This window comes from Ambystoma mexicanum, chromosome 11 (genome assembly GCF_040938575.1).
Source record: "Ambystoma mexicanum isolate Mex_15411 chromosome 11, UKY_AmexF1_1, whole genome shotgun sequence".
NCBI classification, from domain to species: Eukaryota; Metazoa; Chordata; class Amphibia; order Caudata; family Ambystomatidae; genus Ambystoma; species Ambystoma mexicanum.
In genome coordinates, this window is record NC_090934.1 from 1,364,069,163 (window position 1) to 1,364,088,312 (window position 19,150).

At 48.8% G+C, this 19,150-nt stretch overlaps 1 protein-coding gene across 8 annotated transcripts in view; it reads right to left on the reverse strand.

Annotated features, from left to right (window-relative positions):
* The window catches only part of TJP1 (tight junction protein 1), a 2,827,266-nt gene that overhangs the window by 997,379 nt on the left and 1,810,737 nt on the right, over positions 1-19,150 (reverse strand). For all 8 annotated transcript variants that reach the window (XM_069624936.1, XM_069624933.1, XM_069624931.1 and 5 more), the window contains one exon: positions 12,151-12,295. In XM_069624936.1, coding sequence (XP_069481037.1) covers positions 12,151-12,295 — 145 coding nt within the window. The remainder of the gene's footprint in view (positions 1-12,150; positions 12,296-19,150) is intronic.

Genomic DNA, 19,150 nt, shown 5'->3' on the forward strand with positions numbered 1-19,150 from the left:
CAACTAGCCAGACACCATGAAGAACCGCCCACTCCCAAATCTGGATGGACAGGTCCACAAGAGGGGGAGACTTGCTACCCCCCTTGCTTGTTGATGTAATACATTGACACCACATTGTCCGTGTGGATACGGATCATTTTGTTGGCAAGGATCGGTCTGAACGCCTTGAGCGCTAGGAAGATCGCCTGAAGCTCCAGATGATTTATGTGGAGGAACTTGTCCTGAGGCGACCAAAGATCCGAGACCTGAACAAGATCCAACGTTGCAACCCACCTGAGAAAGGGGGAGTCCATCGTGACCGTTACCATAGGGGCTGGGTCCTGAAACCCTGCACCCACCGACAGGTTGCTGAGCGACTACCACCACTCCAGGTCCGCTCTCATGGAAGCCGGAATCAATACCAACTTGGAGTCCAGATCCACAATCTGACGCCAAGAACTCCGAAGAGCGATCCGAGCCCCCCTCATCTAGAGACGAGCTAGAGGCAGAGCCAATACGCACGAGGCCACAAGGCCCAGAAGCCTCTGGAACCACTAGGCAGACATGCTCTCCGACTGCACAAACATCCGACACGTGGCCAACAGATCTGCCATTCTGTCCCCGGTCAGGTACACACTGCAGTCATTCGTGTTCCAGCGAAAACCCAGGAAAATCAAGTCCTGCGAGACCGTCAAGGAAGATTTCCACCAGTTCACCGACAGCCCAAGATGGAACAGGAGCTGAAGGAGAGACTGAACAATGCACACAGCTTTCAACGGGCAAGGGCTGCGTAAGAGCCAGTCGTCTAAATATGGATACACATGGATACCCTGCAGACGAAGATAGGCCGCAATCACAGACATCTTCGTGAAGACACGCAGCGCCAAGCTGAGGCCAAAAGGAAGCACTCGAAACTGGAAGTGCTCCTCTCCCACAGAGAAACTGATATCTCCTGTGTGGATTCCAGATCAGAATAGGCATGTACGCATCCTGAAGGTCCACCACGCTGAGCCAATCGCCCATCTGCAAAGAGGACTGTATCTGGCCGGGCGTGATCATCTTGAATTTCTCTTGGGGTAGGAAAAGATTGAACTGGGAAACGTCTAGGATGGTGTGCAGGCCAGCCTGGTTGGGTTTGGGCACCGTAAACCGCTGGGAGTAGAACTGGGAGTAGAAGCCCTCCCCTCGTTCCCCAAGGGGAACGGGTTCCACAGCTCTGAGGTCCAGCAGTTTCTGAACTTCGGCTTTTAGGGAGGATGACACCGACTGCTGGAAAGGAGGGTTGAAGGGTGGGGTAGGGGGTAAGGGTAAGCAGAAGCCCGCCCCAACGACTGACAAGACCCACCGGTCCTCAGTGATGGTCTGCCATGCTCTCAATGAGACGCAAGGCGTCCTCCCACCGGGGTCTCGTGTGAGCGCGGAGAACCCTCATTTGGAAGGCTTTTCAGTGGTGTTACCACCTGAACCTGAGGAGGAGGCTGAGGAGAGGGCGAAAAACCGAGTCCGTTGCTGCCTCCGGTGGTTATTACCCGAAGGGGTATCCGCTATGCAGTATTTCCGATCTAGAATTCCTCTGAAGCCAGAGGGCCGGCTTTGCGACAACAGTGTCTGGGTTCTAAAAGGAGTTTTAACCAGGACGGACAAGGACTTAGCTGTCTGGGTGCTGTCCTTCGTTTTGGTCAGCTCCACATCCATTGTGGAATGGAAAAGCTCCTTACCATCAAACGCCAGGTCCAACACCTTGTCCTGCACCTGCTTTGAGAACTTGGTGGGATGCAACCACGCCTTTCGAGAGGTATCCACTCCCAGCATAAGGCCCCGAGCCGAAGTGTCGACATGATGAGCCGCGGCCTCCAACAGATCCTATGCCAAGACCCTGGCATCGGATAATCCCGCCTTAAAGTACCCCAGCTTCTCGACCGGAATTAATTCCTCTAACTCCGACAGATCTTTCCACATTTTCATATTCGCCCCCGCTAACACCAGTTCTGCATTGGCCTGCTGGAGCTGCAGGGCCGAGTTAGCAAAAATCTTCCTCTCAAGGGAGTCGAGGTGCTTGTCCTCTTTCCCCAGAACCTGAGTAGCTGTCGTAGAAGAGGATGCTGCAGGCCTGGACTGTAAAGTGGCCGCAGCCACCACCGTGGAGGGTGGCGGACAAGATGCTAGGGCCACCTCTTCCAAAGAATGCAGCCTGTAGCGCACGTCAATTTTCTTATTGATGAAAAGTCCAGAGTGTGGCTTCTCCCAGACTCTACGGACCTCGGCCAAAACATCCTTCTGCAAGGACAGGCCAGTACACTCCAAAGGAGACAAGGTGAACGCCCCCAAAAGCACACCCTCCTGCGGAGCGGGTGCCTCGGGCGCTGGAACATCCAATAAACCTGTCCAGCACCCGGTCGTGGAAAGCTCGAATAGAGCGGGGATGGTCTTCGCTGTCCTGATCGCCCTGCACATCATCCGACAGGTCAGGATATTGCTGAACTACGTCGGGCACCGCCTTGTGTACCGGGGACAAGGGCGGAAGAGTAGCGGGAGGCACCGCAGGCAAAGGCGGCGCCGGCGGAACCACCGGAGGTGCGGGTGGAGCCGGAGGCGCAGGTGGGCATATCTCCCTAAAAAGACTCTTGAAATACTCCCTCATGGGTTCGGTATGCATGAACCTCTGAAACTTGCCGAAAAAGGCGCCCGCCGGAGAAGGCTTTGGAGCTGCCGGAGGAGGCCTCTCCTGAGGAGAATAATTCCAGAGACGCAGAGGGGAAGGTTGCCAAACAGGTCCATCCCCCAAGGTGTCCACATAAATCAAGGGTGCCGAACCCACAGGCAGCGAGATTTTGTGCGGAAGGGGCATCCGAGCGTTCCAGTCATAAACTGGACAGAAAGGATGCGCACAAGGAACCTTATGTTCGCCCACAGAACCAATCCCTACACCTGAGGCCGATGGCATAGTTGTAGGGGAAGTGCCCAAAATGGCCACCGCGGTTGTGGCGGGAACGGCTGCCATTTTGCAATCCCCTGAGGGGAATTGCGGCACGTGTGGAAGTGAAGCAGGGGTCCCCACCGATGGATCAGGGGTCTTCATTTTAGCCTTTACACAAGGAACCACGGCCGAGCCGGAACTATGCGGCCTGGAATTTTTCTGTGACATACCAATAGCCAAACTAGCCTTCACAGGAACGACCTCGGCACTGCCGGTAAAGGAGGAACTTCGATTCAAAAGCTCATCCCTTGTCCCCTCAACAGTTCTGGTGTCGCCACAAGAGCGGGACCAGTGAGAAAATCCTTCTCAGGCCTCTCAGAACTGTTGGTAACCTTAGCCTATGTTCGAGGGACCTCAGACCTGAGTCCGGTAGAAACCTCCTTACAGCGGGCCTCGAACATACGTTCGGTCTTACCAAGCCCAGCGCAAACTCCGGTACCCCACGATTCAGTAGAACTAGGTCTACACGCAGCCCCCATTGGAGGGGCCTCGGATTCTACTCCGATGCACGGGGCAGAGCTAAGATGGGCGGGTCTAAGGCCTTGTGCTGTACCCCACGTAGCAAGAGAGGAAGGACTAAAATGTTTGCAAACCTTTTTTTGTTGATGCTTTTACAAAGTGCTCCGGTCCCGTCCCACAGGACGGAGGAATGTCCCATAAGTATGGAGGAAAGGGGGCAGGACGTAGGAGTAAATAACTATTTGCTTCTTACCATACCAGCATGGGATTGTGGGATCTGCAATGTGTTACCAGCCATTGTGGCTTCATTGCAGATTAATAAAAAAAGCGAACACGTTTTTTGCAAAAGCATGCTGTAAGGCTGATTTACCGTGTTTCAGCCTACCCCCAAGTTTGGTTATACTTACCTGTGCCCCTGCATTTCTTTTATGTGTGAATTACTTTTATTTTAGGCTTGACTCTATAACGATTAAAAGGATCCCCCACCCCTTTTAGATTGCTACTCTCGCAACTGAGGAGTGCTTAACTTTTGACTGCGCTGAACTTGCCTTTGTATTACAAGAGGATGATAGAGGCAAATGTAGAGGAAAACGGAAGCATGTGGAGACTATGGATAGGAGCCACAGGTTGCTGGAAAGGTGCTTTCAGGTGTCATGGAACAGAGCCAAACAGCCCCCCCCCCCCCCCCCCCCCCGACAGGCCAGCTGTGTTCCCCGACCTTGACGTCACTGCATCTTGGCGTCAGAAGCGGGTGCCGAGGAGGAGCAGAAAAATCTGCATGATCTCTTCTGCTGCTTCCTGGTGTTGTCGCTGGGCGACCTGTCAGGCCTCCGTGTACCACGATGCCGCAACTCCTTGAAACCAGAGAAAGCGTGGGGGCTTGAACTCTGTCCTGCCCTGGGACTGAGGTAAGGATTTCTGACCTAGTTTGTCAGGATGGCCAAGGGCCTGGTGGGTTGAGTGGAGGTCATCTTCTTCGTCAACTAAGCATCAATAGATGAATGAAAAAGGTCAATGCCCTCAAAATGCAGATCCAGGATCCGCTCCTGCACATCAGATGAAAACTGTGGCATGCATCCACGCCATCCTTCTCATCTCGACCCCAAGGCACAACCCTCTGCAGGCTGTGTCAATGTGGGAGATCGGAGACTCCATGAGATCGTGCGCAATGATCTGCCAGACCGACCTTGAACGAGGCTCGCTTGTCCAAAGGGAGGTCGGGCAGAAATTCCCAGAGCTCCTGCCACAGCTTCTGGTTAGCCACAGCCAAGAAGGCACCTGCGTTGGCTTGCAGCAGATGCAGTCCAGAGACGGAATAACAGCGCTTTCCCAAAGACCCGAGGACTTGGTCCTCCTTAGAGTGGCAACTGGAGGTGGCTCCCATGGAGGAAGACGACAAAGACAATGGTTTAGACTACAACAAGGCATCAGCCACCACAGATGAATGGGGCTACGGGTGGCAGGCAAGGAGGATTACCCCCCCCGCCCCCAACAGTCTGCCTAAACTTGCTGTCCAACAGAAGTTTTGCGCCACCTGCAGGACAGCCTCCTGGAGGGGGATGCGGATCGTGGTGTTTCAGCCATCCCCGCCCCCCCTCCCAAGACCTCTGCTAGCACACCTGACTCCAGGGGGGCTTCCTCTGGACTAGGAACCCCAAGAACTCTGCAAGGCCCTGAAGGTGTTGTAGAAAGGCCTAAACTGATTCTGAGGGCTCATCGTCCTGGGCGTCATTGTCCCGTCCCACCTTTTTCACAGACCAGGGGAATCAGGGCCCAGAGTCGCAGACAGGTCCAATGGTTTTTGAGGGGGAGGCGTTGGTGGTACAGGAGGAGGTGGAGGGGTTAGTACAAGTGGTAGTGCCTCAACTGGTGGAGGAACCAGAACCAGGTGTGCAGGAGGAACGGGAGGAGCAGCCTGAGTGGGCCAGAACGGCACTTCCTGTGGGATGACCTTCACAATGCCCTTCAAGAGTCCCTTCTGAGGGGAACGCACGAGGAAGAGGACACGTTCGAAGAAGCAGTCCTTGCAAGCCATCAGGTTCCTAGGGGCCCAGCCCTCTGAGGCGCTGGGCCTCCGCTCCTGCTCAAAGCACTGAGGCGCCCGATGCGTGTAGTCGTACGGATGTGATGGATAGATGTATCCCTGAGGGGACCAAAAACCTGCACCATAGGATCCGCTGCCACTTCCAGAGGGAAGGGACTGGGATCATCCTGCAAAGCCTGTTTGATGGGCAAAAGCACTGGCAGGCCCCGAGCTGGATCCAAGATGGGTGCCTGCCTGGCAGGCTCTGCCACGTGCTGCTCTACCATTTCGGAGGCTTGTACCATGCCCTGGGCAAGAGGGCATGGAGGACATGAGACTAGAGAGGCCTCAGACTCGAGAGGATACAGCGTGGGTCTTGCACCCCGAAGCAGAGCCCTCAGCCAGTAGTCGTAACGCCCAGACTCACGACCTCGGAGCGAGCTCCGGTAGGCTGGATGCCCACCTGTGCTGGTAGTAGTGCTGATCTAGCTGAGGACAGACCCCTGGATATGGCAATCGACAATCCCTTACCCTCTGGGGGAGTAAAAGAGGACAAACTTGATGGCCCTTTCGAAGACAGCCTGGTAGGGCCGCTGAGCCCCTCAGATTGGGAGCCGGTAGCTGGGATGGCTTCAGGTCTGTCCCTGGAGCGCCCGGAAGAGCCCCAGGGCCCTTCGACTTGGGAGCCGGTAGCCTTAGAGGCCTTGGGCCTGCCAGAACCTGAATCCAATGAACCCCGATCCGTGGGAACCCAGGAGAAGGAGTTGCTGTGCTCCGGAGCCGTGCTTAACAGAGGGCCTACCTTGTCTAGATGCAAGGTCCTGGAGACAAATTCCTTAAGGTGGGGCGGAGAAGAAGTTTTGAAGATCTTCCTCCACTGCAACAACCAATTCTTCAATGTCCTGTGACAAAGAGCACTGCCAGCCGAACATGCGTCCCAGCAGTGATTTGGCCCTAAACACTCAAGACAAGAGTGCATGGGGGTCCGAGGCCGGGAACAAACAGTCGCATGAGGCACATCTTGTGAATCCTCATGCGGCAGACATGTGCCGGGGAGGCGAGGCACCAAAGGGAACTTAAATAAGATTGAAAAAACAAACTATGAGCAAAAGGAAAGCAAAAAAAGTCTCAGCGCTGGCTACCAGGTCCAACAGTACATGCGGAAAAAGGGGACTGGTGCAAGGCGCCAGAGAGCAGGGCGTTCCCACGACCTCACGCTATACTAAATTGAAAGGGAAAGCTCAATTTTTCATTGCCAAAGGTTCCAATACCGTCCACATGTTGAGGGACGCCCACAAGGATGGAGGAAAGGGGACGGGACGTACGAGTAGGACAAGCAAAAAATCTTAGTAGCCATACAAGGTAAATGCAAATGTGCAAACTAAAAAGAAGGCAAAAATGGTAAAAAGCTATCTGCTACCACCAGCTTGTCTTTAGGCACATATAAAAGTACCCAAAACAACCAAGTGTAAAAGACTAGGGTGAGACAAAACTTATCTCCACTGCATTGCATGATGCTCTGTGCACTGTTAAAAAGTTACCAAGAAGGTAAAAAGACAAAACGGGAAAAAGTTGCGCATTACTGATGGTGTGAAAGGCTGATCAGTTTCCCCATGACAAAAAGAGCAAAAGTCATGGGGCATTAAGTTAAAGGCTTCACTTCCCTGTAATAAGTCAGGTTCAAAAACAAAAGTAAAAGGTTTGGGGGTCCATAGAATATGCAGGTAAAGTTGCCTCAAAGAGAAATCTTTCCTAACAGGCACTGAGGCACCAAATGGAGGTGACCAGTTATGGCAGGTGAGGGGCAGCTCACGGGGAGACCAATATCTACATACAGGCAGCAGGAACTGTGGAGCCGTTCAAGGGTGGGCGTCAAGAGGTTCCCACAATGAAGCAGCAAGTTTGGGAGGGCAGCAACATGCCTCTCAGGATCCAGTCTTGGCAGCAAGGGCTCCCACCTAATATCAAGTGAAGACTGCCATCCCAGGGGTATGATGGCAACACAGGCTGCGGGCATGGTTGTTCCTGCAGAGAATGCATTGTGGAAGGCAAGAATGAGCTTGAAACAAGATCGCACAGCACAGAGGGGAAGGATTGCTCAGTCAGGCAGAAAGGAGTTACAGCCAGTCCAGCAGCTTCAGGTTGCTCATTCGACCCATCTCCTCCACTTTCTTATGGGTAACAATCACAATAGAAATAATCAAATTGCCTGGGCTTGCACTAGCTGTAAGCGAAAGGGGACAGGGTGTTAGCCCTACCCACCAATCCACAGCTATGAATCATCAGTCAAGGGCCAAACAAAGAAACCACAACAATAATATAGGACTTAAAATGAATTGGCAGTGAGTTTGCCACCATAAAGGGACACATTATGACCAACAAGATAAAAGTGTTACTGAAAGATAGAACGAAATGTAAATTAAATAGTTGCTGCCATCCTACTCCAAAAACTATGAAAATGTGCTGAAGGGATCAAAAGGGCACAAGCAGTCCTATGAACTACTAAATGAAGCACATTCAAAATGAGATGTAGCTGAAGGGCAACCTCTCAGAAGGCCCTCGGGACAGCAAAACTGACATGGAACAGGTTTGAAAGATTAAGAGTTGCTAAAGGGGAAAATAAGTAAAGGACGCCCAAAAGGAGGCCAGAACAAAAGTCAAGATGACCGAGTACAAGTGTTGAGAGAAGCGAGTTCAGTGATCGGTAAGAAGAGAATGGAATTTCCCTATGTTTAGCAATTTCAGCCTGGCAGCAGTTACAGGGTGTGACAAACTTTTGAAGTTTAAGATTGCTGTCAAAAAGCATCTAGAGGTTGCACTTCTTAGATAATGTATGCAATGTGGTGTGAGAGTGGTGGAAGTTGATGAACTGGAAAATAGAGGATTTCAGGCTTAGAAGATGGCAGAAAGTCAATTCCAGATGTGGGAGGAGTCTTCAGGTTTGGAGGTTGGATAAACTACTCATGTCCTCTCCCATTTGCTGACATCGAGGTAAAGGGTAAACAGTAGGCTCCAAGTTCAGAACTCTGTGGGGCACGCTACTGAGGGATGGGTGCTTTCAGCTGAGTTAATACTGATCGAGATACAGAATGGTCAGAAGTAGGGAGCAAAAAGCAAATGCAGGGTCTTGAATACTGAAAATAAAAAGTTACTCACTGGAGTGACTACAGTACTTCTAGTTCACAAACCCTTTTCCCTCCACACTTTGGGAACATTCCGTCCTTGCAGGATGGACTGGTGCATTTTTGAGGGGCGCAAAATTGATTGTCCTGTTTTATGCAAAGCCAGGTGCATGCACAGCTACAGCCCCACCCACGGCTTCAGACCTCCGTGCGTAGCTGCACAATTGTTAAGTTTCAGAGGGGAAGTGGGCAGGCATATGAAGGAAAGATCACAATTGACTAGGAGTGCAGTAAACTCTGCACCAAGTAACTGACTTACTCCTAAACCCTGTTCAGTTTCCTACATACTTGTGTGACTTTATCAAGGATTGGGAAATCTGGGGAGTGTGGCCCTCACATTAAACCAAATAAAGAGGTGCTAGACGACCGACTGGCCAAATAGTGCATCTGTACTAGAAGTGTACTCTAGGCAGTAGTTCTTACAAAATGCTGAAGGGGTAGCCTATGTAGTGGCCTTAGCTAGAACATCCCATGAAACTGGAATGCAATCGCTCTGGGGAAGGGAAAGCTTTTGCTCAGAGTAGCTCTTCGTGATTCAAGAAGTAATACATCTGGCTACTAAGGCTTTTAATGCCGCACTGCCTTTACTATGATTACCAAAAGGTAATTAGCCTTTAAGGATATGAAATCTTTAGTCCTGTCCAGGTAGAACTTTAGCACTATCTGGACAGAAAGGCAATGAAATCCTCTTGCGGGTTGGAGGACAGATTAGGGAAGAAGACCAGTAAGGATAGTTCCTGGTTAAAATCAAACTCTTAATTAACATAAGGAATGAAGGACAGGCGAGTCCTAGAGAACCAAAGAAACAAACTCTCCAGCAGATAATGCCTTGAGCCTGCTTATTCTACTAGAAGATGTAAGTGCAAACAAGAACACAGTTTTTCCACAACACAAGACTGATGTCTAATCCTGCCATACAGTGAAAAGGTTTGTAGCAGAGATTGCTGCTAATCCCACACAGAGAACACAAAGCAAGGAGCCTTTTTGAAGGGTACAAATGAATAAGGACATCAAAAGGAGAAAGAAGAGGACTCAGAGTTGAAGTAAGCCTCAATGGCAGAGGTATGCTCTGAAATCTATTTGAAGGCAAGAAAAATAGAAATCAGAGGGCAATGATGGCACATCAACAATGTTGCACGAAAGAGAATTCTTATTATTTACAAGACACCTGTAACAGAACCGTACACACTTGCTTTTATACTGGGTCCTATTGGAAGTTTTCCTAGCCTCTTGGATTAGTCACATATGGTGTTCAGCTAGCCTCAGATGGCAGCACTAGTTGCTTAGGAACCGGGTTACCAAGGACCTGCAGGGAAGGATGTCACCAGGAATTGGGATTATGTAGTTGGATCGAGAGCCATCACATTAGATCGCAGAACCAAAACCTTCCTGGCCAACATGGGGTAACCAAGATTAAGAAGCAGTCTCTTGCCCTTTGAATCCTTAGCAGGGCTCAGGGCACCAGGAGAAGAGGGATAAATGCATACGCGAACATCCCTTCCCACTGTATATCCAGGGTATTACAAAGGGAGCCTAGACCCCTACTGTCCGATAGGCAAATTGATTGCACTTCTTGTTCTGGTACGTCACAGATGGGTACCTGGGGAAATCCCAGTCTCCAAATTGGATCACCTACCGATTCAGCACCCACTCAGGGCCGAGGGAAGCTAAACGACTCAGGCAATCTGCTTCCTAATTCGCCTGACGCAGGAGGAATACAGTCCGATGAAAAATGCTGTGCTTCACTGCCCATTCCCATATCTCTACCACCAATCTCGTCAATGGTTTAGACCTGGGTTCCTCCCTGCTTTGTCATGTAGAACATGACTTGGTATTGGGCAATAGAGCCCAGTGGGCGAAGAAAATGGCACAGAGCTCGAGAATGTTTGATGCAATTGCTCTTTTGAAGCAGCTAAAAAATGAATACCTGTAGGTTTCCTAATATAGCGCACCACCTACGGAGAGCTTAATGGTTCAGGATAGTAACCGGATGGCTGGGATATGGAAATGGAATCCCACCAGCAGATTCGCTGGATATATCAACCAAGTTAGAGCTGGTCAGAATCCCTCCAGAACTGGGAGGGATTTGGTCTGTGGCCTGAAGCCGAGACCAGGAAGACCTCAAACAGCAGACTTCTCATTTTGGGGTAAGCCAGAAGAATGCTGAAATACAGGACGCCATGAGACCCAAGTCTCTTGAAGCACCAAACTGCTGTAAATTCATTCAGGAGCAGGACGCAATCTGATGTAGTAAAGTCTCAAGGTTGTAGAGTATTAAAGCAAAAGCTGATGAAAATCAGACCCTGTGAAGGAGTCAGGAATGATTCTGTTAGGTTCACAGACCAACCCAAATTTAAGAGGTGTTGAGCAGACACTATAGGTGTTCTCTGGCCTTCTGCTGACATGATGCCCTTGTGAGCCAATTGTCCAGGTAAGATTGAACATGTACCTTCTGGAGAGGTTGGTGCCCATCGAATGCAGCCATCTTTACAAAAACTCGAAAGGCAGAGTTCAAGCCGAAGGGGAGGACCTTGTACTGAAAATGCTGCTTCCTCACAGAAAAGAGAAAAAGACTGTTCCGGCCATATCGCGATGTGCAGATAAGCAGATCTACTACACAGATCCTGTCTCCTTGCCGTAACACTGCCAATATCTGTGTAGAGAATCATCTTTAATTTCTTAGTGGGAAGCTACACGTTGAAATTCAATAGGCCTAGGATAGTTCGCAGGCCCACCTGGTTAGATTGCGGCAGTATAAAAATTCAAGAAGCAACATCTAGGTACTGCTTCTGGAGGGGCAAACTCTATGGCCTCCATGTTCAGTCTACCTCCTTTAGAAGCAAAGGACATCCATCTTGTATCCTTGGCATGGGAACAGGGGAACGAGAGGTACAGGGAGTCAAAAGGTTCGACTCGCTATGGATAAAGAAAGTGGCGAGGTGCAAAAAAAACTAGGAGATCGAAGCAGATGACCTGGAGTCTCCCCATAAAAAGATAAAACCTTTAAATAAAAGATCCATCATAGTAATAGAAAACCTGGCTCGCAACCTCCACTCCCAAAATACAAACTAGAAAGTGATGTGAAAACATCAATGCAAAGAACATCAAAACATTTTGTAATAAACACATGGAACTATATACTCCTTATGCTAAACAACTTATTTCTAGAATATGATTTTGTAAACCTCTGCTCTCTTTGTATATGGATAACAATTTGGGGCTTGTGGTGGTTTTCAGCAGCTCATGTATTGCACAATATATTTTTTAACTGCATGCAAGCAATTAGCAACTGTATGGAATTAAGTGAGAAAAATTAAACATATGGGTGGACCTAGGCACATTTTTATAAAAACAGTAGTCTGACCAGCACAAGCCATAAATTAATTATTTTAATTAAAATGAATTAATTTATGAATAACTGTCTCCTTCACCATTTAAATCCTTATAGAGAACAAGATACTCTGTATTTGGAATGATGGATATTGTTATACAATTGAACCGCTAGTAAAGAAAACGCTGTTAACAATCACCTGCCACTGCTGGGCTGCTGTGAAGAATGTCTGGAATGGTCTGAAGGCTCGGATCTCTGGTCAGGAGATCGTGAACGACTGCGGCGGGGCCGGTCATGTGATCGGTTGGAATGATCGGATGCCAGAGACTGAATTTCAGAAATGTCTGTTAAATAAAAGTTGTTGATTTTCTTTCAATGAAATGGTAATAGGGTGATGTTATGGCAATATACATATCTATTAAAAGCATGCATTTCCCTAAAAGAATCGTATTCATGGATTCATAATAACCATCTCATTCCTCTTAAGTATCATGCGATTCATAGCCTAGAGACAGGCAACCCAACAATCTTTAGTGGTCACTGGCCCCTTCATTTCCACACCATACCAGCCCATAGGCTCACACATCCTGGCCCTTGCCAGCCCACCAAGAGACGCATTCCCCCATTTGCTTCATACTCCACCCACCACCTTCACATTCTGGTGCCAATTCCCCTCACCAACTTTTCTTTATTAGACCGCATCTAGGACATGAATACAGACTGGGCTCTATGGGACCCCAAGTACATCAGTATTATGGTGCAATTTTTCCTGTGCACATTCTTTCACCCAGCTGACGCAGTGGGCTCTACACGTTGGTGGAAGCTTTTGTTGGATTGGATTCAGCCTTCTATAACCCATTGGTGTTACCTGTGTCCAATGGGCAAATTTTTTCTACACAAAAAGGAGGATCTCTGGGAGACTGGTTACAGTTGCCATAACCAGTTTGTTTTGTAAATGGTGTCCGGAATTAGCCTAGATCCATATTTGAAAAAATGCTTAAATGAAGTAAAATGTAAGTCTGGCTTCTATGCCCCATCCCTCATCTCCCCGCTAGTAAAGCTTGAATTAATACAACACAGACATTCAGATGATTGATGCTCTCCACTCCCTTTGCTCAATATATCTAGAGGACCTGTGTTCTTACTTTGACTTTGTCTACTAACAGAACTGCCTCTACTGGAGATCACCTGCACTAGCGAGGTGCTTTCAACGAACCAGACACCTGCACTATACACAGCAGTAGTTCTGCTTGTAAGAACATCAACACCAGGAGTGGCTCTACAGCAGTTCGTCCCGCTCAAAGATACTCTGCCACCAGAGCCACCACAGGAAAATCTGAACACAAAGTGCTGTCATTGCCTTTTCACCTTATTAATGCTTTAGCGTTAATTCCAGCAGTTGCAAAATTACTGACTTAAGTTTGTTACTCAATTGCCTTTGAAAGGTACATATATGATTCTAAAGCCAATTCCTATCCTTACGCTTGGGCAGGCCAAAATTGGATCTTATACCTGCCAGTGAGCACCATCATGGCTAGTATCCAGCACAAGCAATCAGTAGCCGGTCCAACTCATCATTGATTCTGAGAAGAGTGAATCCCACAGGATCCTGGACACCTACTAGGGATACCCCAGTGTACAAACAATGAGAGCTGGTACCCAAGTATCTTGGATGCCCTTTGATTTTGAAGTTAATACTCAAGTACGTGTGACGCAAAGGCTACTGCTCTGCAGGAGTACAGGCATGAGTAGTGGCTGAAGCACCTACTCAACCCCACACTACCACTAAAACAGCAGTTATCCCAATCGAAGGTGAAGCAGGCACAGCCAGTCGAGAAAACTCCTTTGCAGTTAAGGTTAGTGCAGGCTCTACTCATTTGGAAACAAAGAACAGTATGGGGGTAACAAAATACAAAAAATGATCATCTAAGGTTGTATTAAAAAAAATATAAACTTTAAACTAATAAAAAGGCACACAACTAACAAACACTACTGGCTTACCACTGTAAAGAAAAACACAAAAAAAGTAGACTTTAAATAAACAGAGGCCCTTGGAATTGGTAGACAAGGTTCCTCAGGTAAAGATTCGATTTCAGCAGCAAAATTTAAGTTACTAAATGGGTCTTTCAAAAAGTAAAGAAGGGGGCTTAAAAGCCACTTGCGTTCTTTAAGAGGGACCATGTGTACAGAGCCAGTTGAAATACCTTTACTTAACAGAGTTTAGCAGGTTTCTCAGGGAGCGCTTTTAGTGCTAAGCCGAGGTAGAGTCTGGGAGTGGCACCAAGGGGTTCTAACAAAGCAGTGTGGTTCGTAGCAGCGTCGGCTGGTGGACTGAAGACGCTGAGAGACACCAAGCCATGTTGGTTTAGCAACGCTAGGAAGCTAAGCGGCCTTTGATGCAGAGAAACAAAGACTTTCCTTGGCAACACTGCATGGGGTACTACAATGGTGACTGTTAGGAGCTCAAAGAACTTGTTAACCCAGGAAGGTGGTGTCGCACTGTGAACGCTAGAAGACTCAGCGGGTCTCGCACAAGGAGAAAGCATGGCTTTGGTATCCAGCCAAATGCAGAGATGTTGAAGTGGTCGGGCATGGAGGTAGAAGAGGACTACAGCAATTCTATGTCAAGACCGGAGGCTCCCATTACGCGTCCCTTTCTTCATTTATATATTTAAATAAAGTGCTCAGCAGCAAGATATTTTCACATAAACAGAAAATATGAACATAAATTTAACAGTGAAATGACAAAAGGTGGTTTATAAACCCTGTAAACAAACTACATTTCCCAGAGGCCTGAGGGAAAGTCCAGTCCAAGGTCAGCAAACATGTGACCAGCATCCACCAACGAGGTAACAAGTCCCCACATACAGTCTTGAATATGATGCACTTCCTCTTTCTTTGCTGTTCATAGCAAGAGATAAGTACATCATATTCAATCTGTTCTATTGATCATCAATATGTATTGCATGTATGTTATTACATGATTATTTAAGTTGGATGTCTTAATTAATGCTAAGTCCGCTGTGCGCCGTATCATTTTCCCTTAAAGGGTTAATTTATTTTACCAACGCACTACGCGTCGTCAGCTCAGGACTTCTTCATCCAACGCCAGCTACTTCCTGCTGGCGTCCGAGAACACAGCACGGCAACAGTATATATATTTTTTCGGCTTTCTCGAGCCGCATTAGCCACAGAGACGAGGACCTGCCTTCGCGAGCCCTCGTCTGCTCTGTCCGCCTGCTTCCCTGACCCGCGTTGAGATCAGCAGGCCGAGGAAGCAGCGGATCTAGCTTCGCATGACTGCGGTCACCAGAGGGCATTCCTGCCTTTCCAGGTGCCTTAATCTGTTTTCTGGCGCTCGCGATCGTATTTTTCGTTACGTGTCCTAACGAATTTACGATCGTGAGCGCCAGAAGCAGATTCACCTTTACTTACTTGTTTGATTAAGGGAAAGTCTACAGTGAGACGTTACGGAAGCATAAAAAAAAAAAAAAAGGAGACGTTTGGAGATAATCAAAGCTAACACAGCCCTTCTCACAAGGCTATATATACTGAATCCCCAAATCCCCATACTGTGGGCTTGGAGAGAAGGCAGTCTGACCACACCAAAAAAAAAAAAGATATATATATGACAATGCATTACTTACCGTAAAAGCATTTCTGATGGTTGTATCTGCTTAGATTCACATGCTGTGCATAGGTCCGACATCCAGTGGTCACTGTTGAGTATTGCATTTTGTTCACACACACACACACACACTGAGAAGTATATATATTTCATTACAAGAATTTAAAAATAAAAAAAATGGATCAGGGAGTAGAGAGGTGCAGATTACAGCATGGCAGCTCAGTACTTCACTCAAGAGGACCAGGATTGGCCTGAATATGAGGAAGAAGCATATGAAATTGATGAAGTGGCGATGGCAAGCAGCTTAGAGAAGGTGCTAAGTTCCTCGGTGGAGACTAGTATCAAGAAAGCTATATCAGACATGCTCCTGCCTATCCAGCAGTGCCTGGACGATGTAGAGGAGCAGCTGCATGAGAACTCCCTGCCAAAGACAAGAACACAAAAAAGCAAGCACCTCTCAGAAGGGGGATGTTTTCCGGCTCGCTTGAGTAAAGACTCTATGACACACCCCCCCCCCCCCCGAGCCAGCCAGAATCAGCCACTGCTGCCATTTGACGCTTTCTCAAGGCTGAAAAAGGCCTTTTTAGAAAGGAAGGAAAGCCCTTCCGCCTATGGACCCCCTTGCCCCGAGGAAGAAAACAGGGGCACCAGACCCTCGAGCCCAGAGGGATACCAACACAGCTTTGAACAAGAAGGTTATGACGACAACAGTTTGTCTCCCCTCTCTGTTAATGAGGATGCTCAATCAATAGGGTCGCAACCCTCTACCTCAGCGATTGGGGTAGCCCCCGTCCCCAAGAAGTCACTTAAGGAGCAGTATTCCTCTAAAGGGATATTTTCCCCGGAAGATCTGGTACATCCCAGATCTTGCGACTGGGAGCCGTCCCCAAAGACATTGGAGTAGATCAAAGACAGGCTTCGTAAGCCATTAGAGAAAGAAGTAATCCCGGACAAAATCGCCCTGACACCGGAGTTAGACTCCAAAATGATAACTTTCCTCGGAAAAAATGCTAAAGATCCAAGAAAAGGGATAGATCGCGCCTGGATATCTCGCCATGACAGAGCATTGGACGTCTTGGGTCCATTAGCGAAAATGATGGATCTGGCTGAGGCAGCCATAGCCACAGGTGATACCATTGATCCAGTGATTCTGCTGGGATGGGCTCAACGAGCTATCTGTCTGCTGGGCAACGCTAGCTGTGCCATTTCAGCCGAGCGCCGCAAGGGTATTCTTCAAAAATAGACGCAAATCTAGCCGAGTTGGCAGACACAGAGTCCGGAGCCACCGCCCAGTGTCTACTCTTCGGCGACTCCTTCGTCAAGGAAATGGCAAAATTTTGCCAGGGCCGGTCGATACTTATTTGACCGAAGACCTCAGCAATACAAGGACCATCAAACCTGGCAGGATCGGTCAGACACCTTCTCCCCATCGAGAGGGCGAGGAAGAGTTTGCGGTTGGAGGAGAGCCGCCCGGTACCGTGCACAGCAACAGACCTCAGGTCAGTCTACCTATCACAGCGCCCGCGCCATTAGTGCCTATAGGAGGGAGGCTAGCTCTTTTTGCGCATGCATGGGATTCCTCGTCAGGGGATGCCTGGGTCAGAGACACAGTTTGTGGCATGCACCTAGAATTCTTCACACAACCTTTTCAGGTAGGCCGTCCCATTCCAATCGCAATGTCCAAGCAGGACGAGATAGAACTAGACAAGTAAACTCACAGTTTAGCACTAAAGCAAGCGATTCGTCCCTGCACAAGTTTAGGCGGTTTCTTCAGCCCCATATTTCTAGAGCGCAGAAAACAAAGAACGTCCAGTGATAAACCTCAGGGCCCTCAACGATTTTATCATTTACCGCCACTTCGAGGTGGAGGGTATTCACATGCTCAGGGACCTTCTGAGACCCAACGACTGGCTCATGCGGCTGGACCTGAAAGATGCGTACCTCGCAGTGCCCTTACAACAGGATCACGCAAGCTACCTAAGATTCTCCTGAGGACACCAAGACAGGGAATTCACAAGCCTTCCATTCGGTCTTTCTTCAGCTCCGTGGGCTTTTTCCAAACTCCTGAGGCCAGTTGTGGCACGTTGGAGGGAACAAGGCGTCAGACTGCTAATATATTTAGACAATATTATCTTCATGGCGCAATCCCAAGCTCTGGTAGAGCAGCAGACCAAGTTGGCCATATATCTGCTACACAGTCTCGGATTCCTTATAAATTGGAAGAAATCTTTCCTTCAGGCATCCAAAACCCTAGCGTTTTTAGGTTTCGTCATCGACACCGAAACAGCTCAACTCCGCCTTACGGCGTCCAAGATCCACTCTACCAAACAGGAGATCCGTAGACTCCTGCAGAGGGACGATATATCTCTTTGAGACTTAGCGAGAGGGATTGGCCTTCTCTCCTCTATCCAAGCTATCTTTCCAGGACCCCTACATTATCGGGAGTTACAGAGACTAAAGGGGCAGCATATAAGATGGAGCATCTCTTACTCACAAAAGCTGACTATCAACAGAGGCAAGAACAGAGCTCAACTGGTGGCTCGTACACATGGAGGCCTGGAATGGCCGGGCGATCTTCGGATCCGCTCCCGACAGTGATAGAATCAGACGCCAGTCGTTCCGGCTGGGGAGCGAGATGCAGGCCAGTCGCCACAGGGGGGACATTGTCACCCCAGGAACTCGGTATGCATATAAACTGCCTCGAGCTCCTAGCGGGTTCCTTCGCGGTACGCTCCTTTACCAAATAGAGTGAGTTGTTGCATCTTACTCAAAATGGACAACATTTCGGCGGTGAGATACATCAATCATCTGGGTGGCACCAAATCTCGGCTTCTGGCGGAACTAGCCAAAGACTTTTGGCATTACTGCCTAGAGAACCGAATTTTCATCACAGCGGAGTATCTACCAGGCCTGACTAATGTAGTGGTGGATTGGTATTCCTGTAACACAGTCGATTACAGCGACTGGAGGCTCGACAGGGAAGTCTTCCTTTGGCTTCAGCAGATTTGGGGTCCCATGTCCAAAGATCTCTTTGCTTCACGCCTGAACGGCCAGCTACCAGTATTTTTCAGCTGGAATCCAGATCCAGCAGCGGCCGCTACGGACGCCTGTCTCCAACATTGGATCGAAGGAGTACATTACGCCTTTTCCCCCTTCAACATGATAACAAGGACCCTGGCGAAGGTCCGTCAGGAACAAAGAGTTGCTTCTTATAACCCCGGTCTAGATCTCTCAGATATGGTATCCAGTTCTTCTGGAACTTTCAACAGATTTTCCAAACCTTCTACCCCAATTTCCAGATCTTCTGCTGAATCCTGCAGGACAGCGTCACCCTCTTCTCCTCCAAGGGTCTCTGGTCCTAGCAGCTTGGAGGATTTCAGGTCTAGGTGGAAAGTTCCAGGCATGTCCCACATGGCAGTCAGCCTCATCGAGGAGAGTTGGGCCCCGGCCACTCAAAAGATACTCTTACTCATGGAACGCCTGGAGAAGCTGGTGTCAGGACAAGGGCGTACATCCAGTTTCAGCACCTGTAGAAGAAATTCTCAATTTCCTAGCGTCCTTGGTGGAAAGG